We start from the raw sequence: 17,550 nt of genomic DNA, 5'->3' as shown, positions 1-17,550 counted from the left end.
ATTACTTTTCAGATTGAAATTGATGATTTTAGAAGTTTGACCCCGAGTTGACCTTTGACCCTTTGATCTCAAAAATAGTTTGTTTCCAAATTCAGTGATGGATGATGCAATTGCTGTTTAATTTTCAAGTCAATCGGATGAAAAAACTGATGATTAAAAAAAATATGACCTCAAGATGACCTTTGACCTGAAATTCAATAGGCTTCTCAGTTGAGACTATCTCAACAACTTCGTAAAGTTTCATGACGATCGGTTTAGAATTGTGACCTGTAAGCGATAAACACACAAAAAAACAGACAGAATAACAAAATCGACTGACCAAGAGACTTGAAAAATCTTCAATTTTGCAAGTAATAAAAAAAGGTCAGATGGGGACATTTAGAGAGCAAGAAAAGCACTGCCAACGAAACAGCAACTCTAAAACTGTCGCATACATATGATGTAGATGGATATTTACAGGGAAAAAACACAAAGAGAAGGAAAGGTCTGGGAGAAGGGGTTGGAAAGAATGCTACGTCACACAAAACGTGCACACTTTGAAATAACTCACCTCCTCGTTGAGGGCCAGTGCCCCCATGAGGGACTCCACATCCTCGAACTCCGCATAGCCAAAGCCCTTGAGCCGCTCGGGGTTTATCGCATCTCGGGGAAGTCGCACGGAGTTGACCTGCAGCATGCAGATCCACATGTGCTTTCATACCAAACCCAATCAAAGTGGTAAACAAGCAACAACAAATGTACGACCAATCATCAAAAAGTTGTCAGAAAATAAAAGTCACAGAGGACTGGGCGTCCAATCGTGAGGGTCAACATGTAGTGTTTGTGGGGTTTGATGGCGTCCACAGATCATCCTCCTAAACATCAGCTACAAACCGGATGGAAGAATATCATACACTGTATGATTGAATGCCAAGGATTCAGTTTAGATTCTTCCATCAGAATTCCAGCGAAACATAAAAACAACTCATCTGATGTCTTGACAATAGGCTGATGTAGCCATACAAGAAAGCTTTTTAAATAATGTTATAAATTTTGAGGACCTCCAGACACTAAATAAAATGTCGATGGGGGTCGAGAGGGTTGGTCGTTTATAAATAAATTTTGAGCACAGAGGAGACAAGTGGACGTTGAGAGTTGATGAGGCCAGACAAGGAAAACAGGAAGGAAAGGAATGGGGGTGTATGGGATACAATTGCTCCAAATAGCCAATCATTTCTCCAGATGCAATTATGTTGTTGACAGTTTGAGCTGAGAGGACAGAAGAAAAGGAGAAAAAAAAAGAAAAAAAAAGGAAGCATACTGAGCTTTGAGCTATCAAGTCAGGGTTAGATTCCCAGCCCAACTATAAAATGCTAACCTGACATTTAGCAGGTAGGGCATTATAATCACTGAGTATGCAGTCCTTTCTGGCCTCTGAAAGGTTCTGCTATCTCTTTCCTTGGTGGGCCTGTACTATGTTCACTCTAAACTGGAGAGGTTTTCGGTGCAGAGCCATAACTGATCTCAAGGAATCACACGAATTGATCACATCGGCACCGGCCGATGCCATCCTCACAGAACATCCCGAGGAAATGCAAATAGAAACAAGAAAGAGAGCAATCAGAGATGCCAGACCCTTGCCAGGACTTGTTTTGTGTGGTGTTTGTGTAGTTTTGTGTGGTGTATTTTGGGTGGCGTTTGTGTACTGGTGTGTTACGTAATTAATAACGCACTCGAACTGCCACTTAACTGCTGGCAGTGATGAACGGGTATCAAGACGTCTGGCTTTGATCGGATACTTGACCCTGACCCATGATGTTTATTACCGGTCTATTGAATTTAGAATGGGATTGAAATAAATTAACTTCAAATCAAATGGAAGACCAAATAGGTGCAAGTCCTGCATTGGAGTAATCAGAAGGAACCCAAACAAGCAAAAAGCAAAGATGAAGTAATCAGGAGGAACCTGGATAGAATTCACATTTCAGCTGCTATTCTTCTACCCACAAACCCATGCAGGCACAGCAAAGTGAGCCATATTTAAAAATAAATAAATAAATAAAAATCAAAAATAACCCAGATTGAAAATTTTTAATAATTCTGGCTGCCACACCATGCATCCGATCAGGTTGAAATTTAAAACATGTTCCCCATCACTACAAGATCATAATTGTGAAGTTTCACGTTGATTGATTTCGCGGTTCAAGAGAAATACTTTTGAAAGATTTTCGCTCAATCCAATATGGCTGCCAGACCATGTGACATCAATTATTCGTGAATACCCTGGTATCCCCAAGGCTTGGGGAACATTTGTGTGAATTTTCCCCTCGATCTGTCCAGCCATTCTGGAGAAGATTTTCATAGGTTTTAGGGCAAATCCAACACGGCTGCCAAACCATGTGACCTATGATGTCATATGTGTGAACCTTTTGTTCCTCATGGACAGGCATAAGTGTTCAGTTTCACCTCGATCTGTTCAGCCATTTCAGAGAAGATTTTTGAAGGTTTAAAAAAACAACAAAACAAAGCAATATGGCTGCCGAATCACATGACCAATGATATCATTAAAAAAAAAATTCTGTGGACCACTTTATCCCAAGATGACCCTCAAAAATGTTCATACTGATCAGATGTTGCGCTCTCCATATGCAATTATGACATCATGATGAAGGCACCTATGACGTCAAAAAAGAAAATGTGTGTGTATATATATATATATATATATATATATATATATATATATATATATATATATATATATATATATATATATATATATATATATATATATATATATATATATATATATATATATATATATATATATAGATATCACACTTATTACCAATGAGGAGTACTTGCTACATGCCAAGTTTCAATATTTCCTTGGTGCGGTTTCAGATACAGAGGTCCAAAGTTTTTACATTTTTCCAACATGGCTGCCACAACACATGACCTATGATGTCATAATTATGACTAATACATTCTACATGAGTGGTCTCTCCTTTGGTGAAAATTTTGTCAATCTGACAAGCGGTTGTGGAGAAAAACACGAAAGTTCTGTGCGGAGAAGCAAATACAGACAGACAGACAGACAAACACACACACGAACAGATTGATGATATCAACTCCTCCGGCGAGGGTAACTACGTGACATCCCAGCACCTTGAGTCCGTGGAAGAAACGGTAAATGCAGTCTTCAGTGACATCATACGGAAGGTTCCCCAGGAAAGCAGTGTAGGGGGGCCGGGCTGGCAGGCGACTGGCATCGATACCAATGGCGCGGGCAGCACGGGGTGCAGTGGGGAGGCTCGAGCGGTCAATGGGGGGTCCTCGCCTCCCATCATCGTATGCGTGCCATACTGGCGAGGCTGTGAACGGTGTACGATTAAATGCATACAAACATGAACATATCATTCCTGTTAAGAGTTCACCAAAGCATTCAAAGTCTGCAGAGTGGGTATATCGAAATAAGAAAAAATATTTTTTATAAAAATGCGATTGATCCAGTTGAAACGGACGGGGGATAAACGATCACAAAAGATAAATCAAAATAAATATTAAACCAAAAGGAGACTGGAATGACATCAAATAGCAAAGCCATGTTTGTTTGCAAATGTTTGACTATATGCTTCCACCCCCAGCATGTACAAAATAACTTACCCTCCTCCTCCCCCTTGTGAACAAAATTAAGCATCCCTCCCCCTTCCCCCAAAATGGCATTTTATAAGGGCTCCAACACAAGCTACAGTATTTGTAGGAAAAAGGAAAAAACAGACAGCATAAACTCACTATCAGATTCCAAGTCTTCAGTAACATCGGCCCAGTTCACTGGTGGTGGGATGCTAACAGAGGCACCACCTTCGGCAAGGAAGTCGTTGAGACTTACGGTTTTCCCTTTACCTTTGGCCTTCACCTTCTTGCCTGTAACAGACACATAAACCTTCATTCATTTGTATCCTGAAAAGAAAACGCTTGTCTGCCACCACAAAGGACACTGCAAAAAGCTGAAAGTACATTAGAACATCAATGTTGAAAAGGATATGTTACTGTGCAGACACAGTTCTTGTTAACTCCACCACCAAAGGTGGACAGAGGTTATATGTTCACCCCTGTTTGTGAGCAGGTTATCTCAAAAGGTTATGGACGGATTAGGACAAAACTTGGTGGACAGGTTGGTTTTGTGACGAGGACAAATTGATTTGATGTTTGTAAATTTCTGGAACCGGATCTGAATACGAGAATTTTCAGCGATTCTTCACGATTGAGAGACGAGGCCAAAAACTACATATAGCACGATATCTCAAAAAGTTGTGGGATTCAGATGAAACTTGGTGGATGAGTTGGGGAGGTGACAAGGACAAGCTGATTAGATGTTGATTAAGGTCCAGATCCAGATCCGGCTTTTCGGTGGGATAAAAAAAGCGAAAAACTTCAGCCTGGCAGAGGTATCCGCTCCACTGAGTGCCATACTAGATACCCCGTGCATGCAACGTGAAAAGCAGTTTTAAGCAATTGGTTCATGTCTGTCCATCAGTCCAACCTTCCCTCTTATCAATTTATGATCGAGGAATAACTTACTAAGATTGAATTATATATTTGGAACATGGATAGGAAGACAGCTTTGCAGTTTTGCAGAACTTTGTCTCTGACTTAGTCCTGACTTAGGATCTGTTGAGATCATGGAGAGATTCACTTACCTTGGCAGTGATATTCATGTCTCTGCTGGCTGTGAGTCAGAGGTCAATAGACGTCTGGGTCGGGCCTGGGGAGTCATGGATTCACTGGATCATGGGGTGTGGCGCTGCCGGTACCTGTGCGGGAGGACGAAAGTCCGAGTCTTCAGGTCCTTGGTACTTCCAGTCTTGCTCTATGGGTGCGAGACTTGGACTCTGACCAAGGATCTGAGACGGAGAATTAATTCCTTTGGTACCAGGTGTCTTCGGAGAATCCTTGGCTATCGCTGGTCGGATTTTGTGTCCAACGAGCGGTTGCTGAGAGAGACTCGGATGAGATTTGTTACCTGCATAGTCCGTGAGCGTCAGTTGCGGCTGTATGGACATGTGGCTCGTTTTCCTGACGCTGATCCGGCTCACCAGATTCTCTCAGCGAGGGAGTCTCATGAGTGGAGGAGGCCATTGGGCTGACCACGTGCCTCATGGTTACAGCAGGTTGACCATCAACTCAAGGAGATGGGGATGGGCTGGGCATCTGCCTGGGGGATGGCCAGACGGAGGCCCCTGAAGTACCAGCGGAAAGTCGACGCAGCGACGCGCTGTTCTGGCACATGCTCCCATACCTGACCTGACCTTAGTCCCGATTGCACATGCAGAGAGAGGAGTGAGATAATATTTTTACTCTGTCTGCCTGTCTGACAATAAACAAAATCATTCCAAACAGGAAACTTAATGTTTTTAAGGATGGCATAAAAGGACACTATAACAGGCACATGCAACAAAGGTAATGTATTTGATAGGGTGGTGCAATCAACCCCAAGTAAAACGGTGGTAAATTCCAGAATTAATTTATTTATATGACTTTTACAATCTTTATTTAATTTAAAAAGAATTATATACTTGAACACTATAAAACATATTGTCTTCCAAATACTTCCGAGAACCTCCAAATTTGCAGTACTGAGACATATTCCATCATGTGGTGTACAAGACTGCTTCAATCGCGCCAAACTTCCAGATTTTTTTTTAAACGATCTTTAAAATCATTATTACATATATATATATAAATTAACTCCTGTCAGACCCTGACATTCGTTTCATAAGGGGGGAGGGGGGGAGTAAATAAAAAAATCCCGTGAAAAACCGCAAATACGTAAAGCGAAAACCATGAACACTTGAAGAACCGGGCCGCAAATGTAGAAGGAGGTCAGAAAAACCATGGATGTGGATACGGGGGGAAAAAAGAAAAGAAAATTAATAAATAAAAATATGAATATGCGAATGTAGAAGCAGGTCACATTTTATGAAATGCAAATATGCAGGGTCCGAGAATGGCTGGGTCCAACAGCATATACATCAACACAGGATGGGGTATCATGTTCTATGAACTCTCTATACTAGTTTGTTTCTGTCATTCAGTTACATCCAAAGAGGTAGTCATTGTAACAGGGATAAATTATCTCCTGACAATATTAACTGGTTATTAATCAAAAATAGCATGGAAAAATGTCACTTGCAGAGTTTTTACTTTTATTGATCAGTGATGTCTATCATCCTGGTTACGGAAACAAACATGAAATCTTGATCTTTCAATCACTAAACCATCAACAGCCCAATGCTGAAGTCCCGAGGGCTTGGTTCATACTTCGGCCTCAATGAGCTAATAATCCCTCACGAGACCATTGGATTGGTCAGTCAAGCTTCTAGTTGAGACTGTTTCCACCCCATCAATATCACAAATGCATTGATCAAGGGTGTGTTGCATTTTTTGCTAAATTCCATTAACACTGCCTTTGCTGGTGCCATTGTTTCCAACCCTGGACAAGGAAAGAATGGACCAGTGCTGGATGATAATGGGTCAGGAGAATGCAATAAATTAGGGTGAAATCACTGTGGTAACAGTGCAGGTGAAAAAGATGGTAAAAGAACATGTGCGAGTCAAGACACCATCAGTCACATTGTACCTCAATGCCGATATTGGTTCCAGCCCAACATAACCATTCACTCTTTTCTTCATCTGTTTTTCTACTGTTCTCGCTCGTTTCCTACATCTATACATTACGAAAACTCTCATCTTGTAGGTTCCCGAAATACAGCCAAAACGGTACATGATAGTGCAAAAATTTTAGGGCCACCTTACCATTCGCCTGCGGTGTGCAGTATCAAGTTTCGTTAAAATCGGGCAACGAAAAAAATTATTAAAAAAAAAATCAATTCCCGATTCAGTCAAGTACTCTTCGGGAGTATTTGATCAATGCAAACAACCTCAGCGGTATAGTTCGCTGGAGCTATCTTTTATTTTCTTGAAATGATTTATTTTAAAATCTCAAACATTTAGTATAGACAAAGAACGATTCCTTTTAAAGCATAAAATAAACATCGCCATTTTGATCTAATACTTCCGTGTTCATTAATAAATAAAATTGTTTTTAGATGCTTGCTTTGTTGAACGATGACTCCTGAGGTAAATGCTCAAATTTTCAAGTTAAAGTTTGACCACTAAATAATATTAAAATTGTCCTTTTTTCCCATCAACCGCTGTCACAATGGGAACCCAATCGGTTCACGGGTCATCTCGTCACTTAATAAATCTTTCACACATACAATTACTTTAACTTCCCCTTTAAACAGTGGAAGAAAATTCACCAATCATGCTGTACAGCACATGCCATTTATCTTGGATGTACAAATTAAAATAAATAAATAAATATATTTTTAATCCCAGATGTGGATACAATAAGGAAATGAGCAAACACGAAGAGAAGAAAGAGCTTGGTTTTCATCAGAAGCTGTCTGCCACTGGAGTACCGGCATTTGTTAGCTAGTCTACCTTAGACTACGTACCCCAGGGTTTCTTTTCAGAAAATAAAATAAAATAAATGTGGAGGTGTTTTGCACTCAATTTAATCCAATCAATGGAAAAAATGTTGAATTGGTTGAAGAAACCGTTTGGGATCACACACAATTGTGAACCTTGGTGTCTGTCTTTGCGTTCACAGTCTCCTGTTTCCAGCTGCCGCTTTCCGCGTTTCATTTGAAAAGGTGCCAATTGGTTATTTTGCATTTAAATTTCACTCTTCTTGATGCTATATAGTCACAGTCACTTTATTGTCCCTGCCAGTAATCTTTAAAATAAACATGAACATCTTAATTTTGGTGTAGGACTATGTCCAATGGAGATCAGAGGAGTGCTCGTCACACTCCACGTTTCGATTTACCTGCCGATCATATCAGGTGCCTTCTGCTTGAATGGTTTGCATTAGCGGGAACAATCGTCTGGATGGCAGACAGATGGTTGTTCTTTGCGGATTATGCGGTTTTACCGTGTGAGACATATGTGAGACATAATTTGCCGTGTGAGAATTGGCAAAGCTCACCGTAATAGTCAGGAGGTGCGTCTGATTTTAATATATACATATATACATATATATATATATATATATATATATATATATATATATATATATATATATATATATATATATATATATATATATATATACATATATACATATATACATGGACAGAGAATTGGCCTCTTTTCATATAAAGTATAATTTTCACTAACAATTAAAATTAAAGGATGCAGTTTTAGAAAAGTGACAGTTTTTGAAAAGGTAACCATAAAAGCTACACGACAGAGCTCACAGAACACATTATCCCACGCAGTGTTCAAGTATACAGTATACTTCAAAATTTGAAACAAAGTAATGATTTAAAATATAGTTTAAAACATTTTTTTGAGAAGTTTAGCGCTACTGAAGAAGTGTTAATGTGTTTATACACCACCATATTTAACATGTCCAAGAACTGCTAAACTTGAGGGTTTTGAAGGTGCAAAGGTGACGATTTGTGTTCTCCAGTGTTCAAATATATAATTCAATTTAAATAAAATAAAGATTTTAAAAGTCATATGAATAAATTAATTTCAGAATTTACCACTGTTTTACAATCACTGATGCAGTGTCTATTATATCACCCTATCGAACACGGTGCATGCGTTCTTCGTGCTTGGTGTTTGTGTCCTCTACGACGGCCTTAAAAACAGCTAGTTTCCTGCTTGGAATGATTACCCTCACTGGAGGAGAGGGTATTGCATTCCGGTCCACTTGTTTGTCCGCACAGAACTTTAGTGTTTTTCTCTGCAACTGCTCGTCAGAGTGACACAATTTTCACCATAGGAGCGACTACTCATGGAGAATGTTTTATTGAAAATTATGTCATAGGTCACGTGGTAGTGCGGCACCCATGTTGGAAAAAAAGGAAAAACCTTGAACCTCAGTATCTATGAAAACCACACCAAGGAAAAAAAAAATTGAAACTTGGCACATGGCAAGTACTCCACATGATGAACAAGTGTGATTTGTTTATGTCATGGGTGCCTTCATTACATACGTAGAACGGTACATCCAAACAGTATGAAGATGTTTGAGGTCATCTAGGGATAAATTTGTCAACAGAAAAAGAAAAAAAATTTGATGACATCATCGGTCACGCAATTGGACAAGCCATATCGTTTTTTAAAAAAATAGAAATAATTCTTTTTTAAACCTTCAAAAAAAACATCTAGAACGCTCAACAGATGGAGGAAAAACTACAGGTATGACCACCTCTGAGTGAGGAGCAAAAAGTTCCCCACCTATGACATCATGGTCATATGGTTTGGCAGCTATATTGGATTTACCCAAAACCCTTTTAAAATCTTCTTCTTCAGAATGGCTGGACAGATCGAGGGGAAACTTCACACATGTTCCCCAAGCCTTGGGGATACCAAGGTGGTCACAAATAATTCATAGGTCACATGGTTTTACAGCCATGTTGGAATGAGCGAAAATCTTGGAAAAAAAAATCTTTCTCTGCTTCATCGATCTACGTGAAACTACAATTATGATCTAGTAGTGATGGGGAATACAAGTTTTAAATATCAACCCAGATGCATGGTCTGGCAGCCAGAATTATTATTAATATTTTTTATCTGAGTTCTTTTTGATTTTTTTTTTTTTTTGAACAAGGCTCATTTGGCTACGCCTGGGTGGGTTTGAGGGTAGGGGAGGAGGAGCTGAAATGGGAATCCAATCCAGGTTTCTCCTGATGACTTCCCATTTGCTTTTTGCTTCTTTGGGTTCCTTCTGATTACTCCAATGCAGGACTGTACCTATTTGGTCTTCCATTTGATTTCAATTTTATTCATTTTAATCACATTCTAAATTCAATTAAATAAAAATACCTCCGAGCGTGAGTGCCGGTCATCTCTGCCAGAGGTCGAAAGTAAGTAACTCTGTGCCAGACTGGAATAGGGGCAGTTCATAAAGTACGTACGCTCTAGTTCCGGGTTTCAAAACCACCCACCCCCCTCTGTATGCAGGCAAGTGACCACCCACCCATCCCCATATGCGTCTCATATCACATCACAATACTTGAACATTACAGCGAACTGTAGATTTATCTCAAATGCATCACCAATTATTAACTACGGTAATACAGTAATATGGAACAATTATTGACGTCCACGGATTCAACATCACGTCGAAAATGTTCCTGTGAACGGAGATATTTTTCCCCCTCGCGATGAAGACAGGCTCACCTTCATCTTCTGAAACGCTTTCATAAGTATGTATGCAGCCGTCGTACCACCCACCCACCCCTGTACGCAGGCCGTACGCGGGCTTTAAACCACCCACCCCCATCATAAATCGCTAATCGCTTGCAAAGCCAGCAGTTCCTTATGAACCGATGTTTGTAAGTCATGACGATGCAGTCCCTAGCAGTGTAATTTACCTTTTTCTTTTAATATCACAGCACGTCATTTATGAAAATAAAAGTACAAATTGACATTCAAGACAATGTTAATGTCATAAATGAGAGTAAGTGTGCATACAAACTTGTGTTCCATTGTTTTAGTTAAATCTGACAAAAGCTTCAAATGTAATATTTGTCTCGGTTCTGTATGGGTTCTGTATGTTCTGTCTCGAGTTCTGGTTCTGAAGTTAATACTTTTATTTTTGTATGTACTTTATGAACGGCCCATACGGGGAATCAGAGCGAAGTTTGAAGGGCTATAAAATCGGAACGAGAGCAAATTTCAAAAAAATGGCTCGTGTTGTTCTAGATAATAGTCCGTAATATCTGAATCACTAATAATATTTGATCTCTCTTGATAAATGAGGGAGGAGATACGATTTGAAATCGACGATTTTCGCAACTTTGACAGCCTTGTGACGTTGACCTCGACCTTGGACGACCTTGAAAGTTATATCGTGCATGTCTCATCGACCTCTATCCATTCCACTATTGGTCATTTGTCTCCACTCGGTTTGATTGCGGACGTACGGACGGACGGACAGACTTCGAGACTGTTATTATTAGGTCATCTCTACTGAGATGATAGAGATGACCTAATAATAAATGTCATGGGTCAGGGTCAGGTGTCCGATCAAAGCAGGGGTGCATAAAAGCGGGACGTCTTGGTACCCGGTCATCACTGCCAGCTGTTATAGTGTGGAAGTTCCATTTATGTCGATTATTAATTTTCTACCACGACACAAAACTACACAAACACCACAAAGAAGCAAGTCCTGATGAGGGTCTGCAATCTCCAATTGGTCTTTTTTCCTGTTTTAAATTTTGTTTGACTGCCAGATAGGCAGAGAGAGTACAAAAAAAATTTCTCACACTCCTCTCTGTACTTATGAGATTAGAACAAATTCAGACAAAGTACTGCTAAATGGAAAACCTGTCTTCCTATTCATGCTCAAACTATAACATTCAATATAAATAAGTTGTTCCTCGATCATGAACTGACATTTGAAGACAGACGGACGGACAAGAATCAATTGCTTAACCCCATTTTTAACTTTACATGCACCGGGTAAATATTGATGTACACCCAAACTTTGAGGATTGGTGTCATCGTCGTTATTCCACCCTCGATACCTCTTCCCCCTGGTAGAGGTCAGTGAGTAAACCACTTGCACTATGCCACATGTACTGGCAACAATTGCAAGTAGTCTGCTCACCCTTGCGAGGGTGGTGGGATGTGAAGTGGAGGAGGGCGAGGGTAATTTATTTAGTGCTCATGACCTTCCAACCAACCCTGGGTACTCCAAGCTGATCCTGCACATGCAAAACGGAATAAAAGTGTGAAATTTATTAATTCAATGCGTGTGGTAGATGATGCTGTGTTTCAGACTGATAGATGATGGTCTCACTTTCTACATAAAGTAATCCTCAATCTTGAGACCAGAATACTGGATGACAATAATAACTACATAACTACCAAGTTCAAAGTAAAAGTCACAGGCTCCAATCTTGGACAATTTCTTCTTCTGTTCTCAAGTCAATGACTGCTGCATCACAGCAAGACATCAGTAATATTCTTCTTGGGGCAATCTTAATGACATATTTGATCACTCTTTTAAACTGTTCACAAAACAACATTATGCCAGAAATAAGACAAAAAGTTGCCTTCATTGGCTATCCCAGGATAACTGAATTTGAGACTCAAATATGCTTGGATGGTTTCTCAGAAGATCTGGACACACACCCCCACCCCCACCCCCAGAGCTTCCAGGGGAACCGAGCCCTGCTCAGCTCCTCACTTCACTCATCGAATCATAACCATCCACTACAAAACAAAATTTAAACTCTGACAGTAACCTGCAAGTAAGAGAGTTGGGTTAGATGGACGAGGTTAAGCAACGTCAATGAGGGTAAGAAAGCATTGCAGGCAGGAAAGGGGGATGACATAAGATGGTGTTACACTGCCCGTTTGAAGCCCTAAAGGGAAGAGTGCGATTGAAACAGCCTCAGGAAGTCAGCTCCACAAACTGGAGGAAATAGGAACAAAAGCGCGGTGCTGTGCAGCAAGCCTGACTTATGGGAGTTTAACTAAGAGGGCAGGAATGTAAGAACACGTGCAACATGGGCCTACGAGAGCAAGGGGAGCCAGATGGCAGGAGGGGTGGTAAAGGAAAGGAGGAAAGTAAATAAATAAATAAATAAAAGAGAACCACAGACTCATTTGCATTATGAGAGCAACAGGCCTTGAATTTCAGCCTTATTGCAAGAGTTGCCAATATCCTTAATACTACGGATTTCAAGGGAGACAGATATGATACTGGGCCACCAACGGAGAGGGGAGGACAACACTCTAACAACCTTCGGATAAAGACCTTGTAGGCTGTGAGTAGTTCTGATTTTTCAAAGAATGACTTGAAACAATGGAGTATACCTAATCTGCAGCTGGTTTTGGAGGCCAGTTTTGCTGTACAGCCAACCAATGAAGGGTTATGGCTGACAGTAAAGGCCTAGAAGGTCAAGAGACCGAACCTCTTCCAGTAACTGACCATGGAAATAGGTAGGTGTGTTTCTTTGCCTGTCCTTCCAAAGTGACACTGAAATTTACAGTGTATGAAAGACATTTTCCAATTACCCGGTGAGCAGAAAATCCATTCCAGACAGGTTGAGAGGGTTTAAGCATCAGAGAGGTCATTTATGTAGGTGATAAACAAAACTGGGCCCGATATCCTGCCTCGGGGTACTCCAGCCTCCACTGGGACAGGAGAAGGTTCCATCGATAGCGACGCAATGACGGCATGAGTAGAGGAAGTCAGAAAGCCAGGTATGAAGGTGGCCTTGCAGGCATCAAGTTTGGAAAGCAGAGCAGGATGCCTGACTGTATCAAATGCCTGGGACATGCTCAGGGAGACAGTCCCAACCTCATTGAGAGTGAAGAGCACTGATCATTACTAAGAGGAGCAGCAGCACGTTCAGAGTTGAGTGAGAGGCCTTGAATCCAAACCTATAGTCAAATGTCACACTATTTGGAAAGATGAAAGACAACGTCAGCAGTGATGGTGGATCCCATAACCGATAAAACCTTAAGAAATAGAGAACTGATGATCCATGCAGATTACATCATATGGCATCATGATAACTCCAAGCCAGACAGTACAGACAACATTCAATAAATGAAGTTCATTACACCGTTAGATAATGCACATATATCGAACGGGATAGTACAGGGATAGTGCACTTGCTATGAAGTCGTCAATGTTGGTCTGCTTGTTGATCTGAAATACTATACTTCGCCAAGGTTATAGTGTAGGTCTGCATCAGCAGACAAATTGAATAACAGGTTTTCCCAAATGTAGGTTGACAAAGATGTACCAACTGATGCCAGGAAGCAAAGTTAAGCAAACATTTCAAGTGCTAACCTGTCAGAGCAAGAGCTCATTCTGGTGCTGCACAGACACGACGTGGCATCAAAAAGTACAGCGCATGGTTGGATGCGACGTTAAGCTGCAGGACTCGCCAGCTTGTATCGAATGCTGGTGAATACAAAAGACCCCACAGTTCCTTTCGACAAAGAGGACAGTTATTGTCGATACCCTTGCCAAGTTCACATTCCTGCCTTAACCAATCATGGGACTCATGATGCCTGGTGTTGGCTTAATGGTTCGGGTGGTGCGCTTGGGATTTTAGGATCCTGAGTTCAAATCCCATTTGGGTGATTAATTGATACCAGGTGGGATTGACTCGGCCTGTCATCCTTCCGAGGTCGGCAAAATGAGTGCCAGCTTGCTGGTATCCTGTGTCTGAGTGATGACCCGTCCAGGATCGTGCCCAATAGCCAAGGAGACTGCTGAGGCAGCACCAACGCTGTGCACAGAGTATGGTCCCGATGGATGGACTCTTGCTAGTTCCAATCTAGTGGTAGTTACTGAAGCACTCTCGTTGTGCCCAAAGACAGGAAATCGACAGAGTCACAGCATACAACAGTTCCACATTCATCCATGAAGGCGACTTGTCTGACCAGCCCAAAATGACAAATGGAAAGAAATCTTCAGGGTGCCCGAGAATTTTATGGCCCGTCCACCATGAAGTTCAGATTTCTTTCAATCACATTCGGACGTATTTGAACCTATGAAGGACTACTTCGTCAACAACATATTGTTGACGAGAAAGCTCAACATGCCGCTAAACAGTGGATCAAATCTCTGGGCAGTTTTCCATGAGCAATTTCAGGCACGGGGTCATCGGTGGGAGGAATTGGCTGTAGTTGATGGGAGTTAAATGACATGTTGATGAAGGAGGAAGGATTCCGACAGGACGGTTCCAGAGGTAGCGCATTTACCTGCTGGCGTCTCTTCTGGGTTCCAGTCTCAGCGAGACTACAATCCGTCGGATTTGGTGCTCGGCAGGCGAAATACCACAAAGAGTCGTCTCTCTGATGGACATCAAGCAGGGTCTCTCTCACCTGCTAACATTAGTTCGTTGAGGTCAAATATCCCACGGTGTCTTTCATGAAAAATAGGTGAGCTATCGCGAGCACGCTGAACAAATTCCAAATTCCTTCGCAGCTCAAAACGAATGTTTGGCCTGAACAATCGATTCGTGAACAACATTCCTTGGCTTTCCCCAAAACGAAGGAGGAACAATTGGTGCCGTTATAGTAGTTGTACCAGCCTGGTGTTGGCTTAGTGGTTAGGGTGGCGGCTTGGGATCCTAGGGTCGAGTTCAAGCCCCGTTTGCCGCTGAATTAATATACACCAGGAGGTTGACTCAGCCTGTCATCCTTCCGAGGTCGGCAAAATGAGCACCGGTGTACTGGTAAGGGGGACACTGCATCAGGAGTATTTGTAAAAACACAAAGGACGAAGGAATAAATGAACAAAGTTCCATGGCAGTATCGTTTGGAAAAAAAAAAAATAAGTGATGGACCAACAGGCCACGCACAAACACGCTTGACTTGTAGGACAAACCTGGTAGAGTACATTTGAAATCGGCTGGTAAGATGGTTTCATCCAGCAAATACGAGTTTAAAATAGATTTACACGTTAAGTGTAACCTCATACGGAGAATGTGACCTCGCGATGGAGTGTCCTGGATAGTTGTTGTGCACGTGACGTGTTTGAACGTCTCATATTTTGGTTGGCAGAGAGTGAACGTCACGATGTGCGGGGTGTGGTCCCCGAGGTGAAGGATTCACTGGACACGCGGTGAGACCATTGCGAACGACACACCAAAGGACGAGCGTCACATTACTAAGACAACACAGCGATCCCCGTGGACTGCGATATCACGAGTGTGACGCAATAGCGAATTGCCGCAGCGGCCTGCAACGCTCCGGTACTTGCGATGTGGTGAACGAAACCACCGCTCCCCCCCTTCCACAGCACGAAGGAACGGAAATAATCGACATCACGAGGGGGAGGTAAAAATAACGAGCGATCTCCCGAGCCCTTCCCGGCCAAGAATCGCCGCATCACATGAAAAGTGCCATGTGGCGGATTTGAGGCCTAAGTCAGTAGCATCACACTCGCCTCTCTGGGCTCCCCCTCCCCCCCTTCTCCTCGACTCGCGCACCGCGACAGACGACGAAAACGAGACGTATCCCGAGATATTGGCGGCTATGAGAACCGGTACTCGTACTCAAACCTGGTTACGTCGTGATATCACCACCCCTTTCCACGAGGACCCACCTGTAGCCGCAATGTCCGCCATTGTTGCGCACGTGATTCGGGTCAAGCAATCCCATTGGATGAATCCGCGAGTCGCTGTCGCGTGGATCAATTGGTGTTGTTGTTGTTGTTGTTGTTGTTGTTATTATTGTTATTTATCTTTTCGATATTAACCTCCTTTCGTCCCAAACGATTATTCAGGACAATGGTCTCTGCGCTGAAGGAAGAGAGAAAAAAAGGTTCAATGGGGATTACATGTGAACGGAGAGTGCATGGAGAATGTTGAGGAGAAATGAACACGCGGTTATCCGTTGGGATTGGGGAGAACAATGTCACGATGGCGATGAACAAAACTGGAGTCAAATTGTAATCTGAGGAAAACATAGGAACGAGAAAGCTTTTGGAAAGGCAAAGGCTTTGTCCGCTTTGTGTTAACTTCTTCTTCTTCTTCTTCTTCTTCTTCTTCTGCTTCTTCTGCTTCTTCTGCTTCTTCTGCTTCTTCTGCTTCTTCTGCTTCTTCTGCTTCTTCTGCTTCTTCTGCTTCTGCTTCTGCTTCTGCTTTTCGAAACGTTACCTTTTGAGCCTTTTGACCGAATTCTTAATTTGTATATTCCGTATTCTCATCATAAAGCTTTGTTGACAATTTGATGACGATTAAAGCTCAAATGATAATTAAAATTACAAGTCAATTGGATATGAAAATTGACGATTTTACGTGACCTTGACCTTTGACCGAATTATTAATTTATCTTCTCCATGTTCTCATAATAAAGCTTGAGCCTGGTGTGTTGGCGCAGTGGTTAGGACAGCGGCCTGGGATCCAAAAGGTCCTGAGTTCAAGCCCCGTTGGGCCACTGAATGATACACCAGGGGGTTGACTCAGCCTGTCATCCTTCCGCGGTCGGCGAAATGAGTACCAGTGTACTGGGCCGGTGTATACCCCGGTTAAAATAGGTGTACTTTATCCCTGTGTCGTAAGAGGCGACCAGGGTTGCGTCAGGAAGGGCATCCGGCGTAAAACATGTGCCAAATCACTATGCGGATCATACGGATGATCTGCTGTGGCGACCCCTAACGGGAGCAGCCGAAAGAAGAAGAAGAAGAGGGGTTGACTCAGCCTGCCATCCTTCCAAGGTCGGCGAAATGAGTACCAGTATACTGGGCCGGTGTATACCCTGGTTAGAAAAGGTGTACCATATCACTGTGTCGTAAGAGGCGACCAGGGTTGCGTCAGGAAGGGCATCCGGCATAAAACATGTGCCAAATCACTATGCGGATCATACGGAGGATCCGCTGTGGCGACCCCGAACGGGAGCAGCTGAAATAAGAAGAAGAAGAAGATTCTCATAATAAAGCTTTGTTGAGAATTTGATGACAAAAGCTCAAATGATAAAAAGGTTACAGCCCGGACAAACACACACACACACACACAC

The 17,550-nt window shown here is 42.1% G+C and overlaps 1 protein-coding gene across 1 annotated transcript in view; it reads right to left on the bottom strand.

The window, feature by feature from the left end:
• The window catches only part of LOC147028900 (eukaryotic translation initiation factor 4B-like), an 88,505-nt gene extending 72,234 nt beyond the window's left edge, over positions 1–16,271 (bottom strand). Inside the window, exons 1-4 of the mRNA XM_085879738.1 lie at positions 16,139–16,271; positions 3,772–3,903; positions 3,145–3,350; positions 551–667 (exon numbers count right to left, since the gene is read on the bottom strand). Coding sequence (XP_085735864.1) covers positions 551–667; positions 3,145–3,350; positions 3,772–3,903; positions 16,139–16,160 — 477 coding nt within the window. The 5' untranslated portion in view covers positions 16,161–16,271. The remainder of the gene's footprint in view (positions 1–550; positions 668–3,144; positions 3,351–3,771; positions 3,904–16,138) is intronic.
• Between the last annotated feature and the right edge of the window lie 1,279 nt (positions 16,272–17,550).

The sequence above is a fragment of the Eptatretus burgeri genome, chromosome 4, assembly GCF_056783735.1.
Source record: "Eptatretus burgeri isolate ZD-2024b chromosome 4, Ebu_testis_v1, whole genome shotgun sequence".
NCBI lineage: Eukaryota > Metazoa > Chordata > Myxini > Myxiniformes > Myxinidae > Eptatretus > Eptatretus burgeri.
The sequence above is the reverse complement of the archived record's forward strand: the minus strand, read 5'-3'. Positions and strand labels throughout refer to the sequence as shown.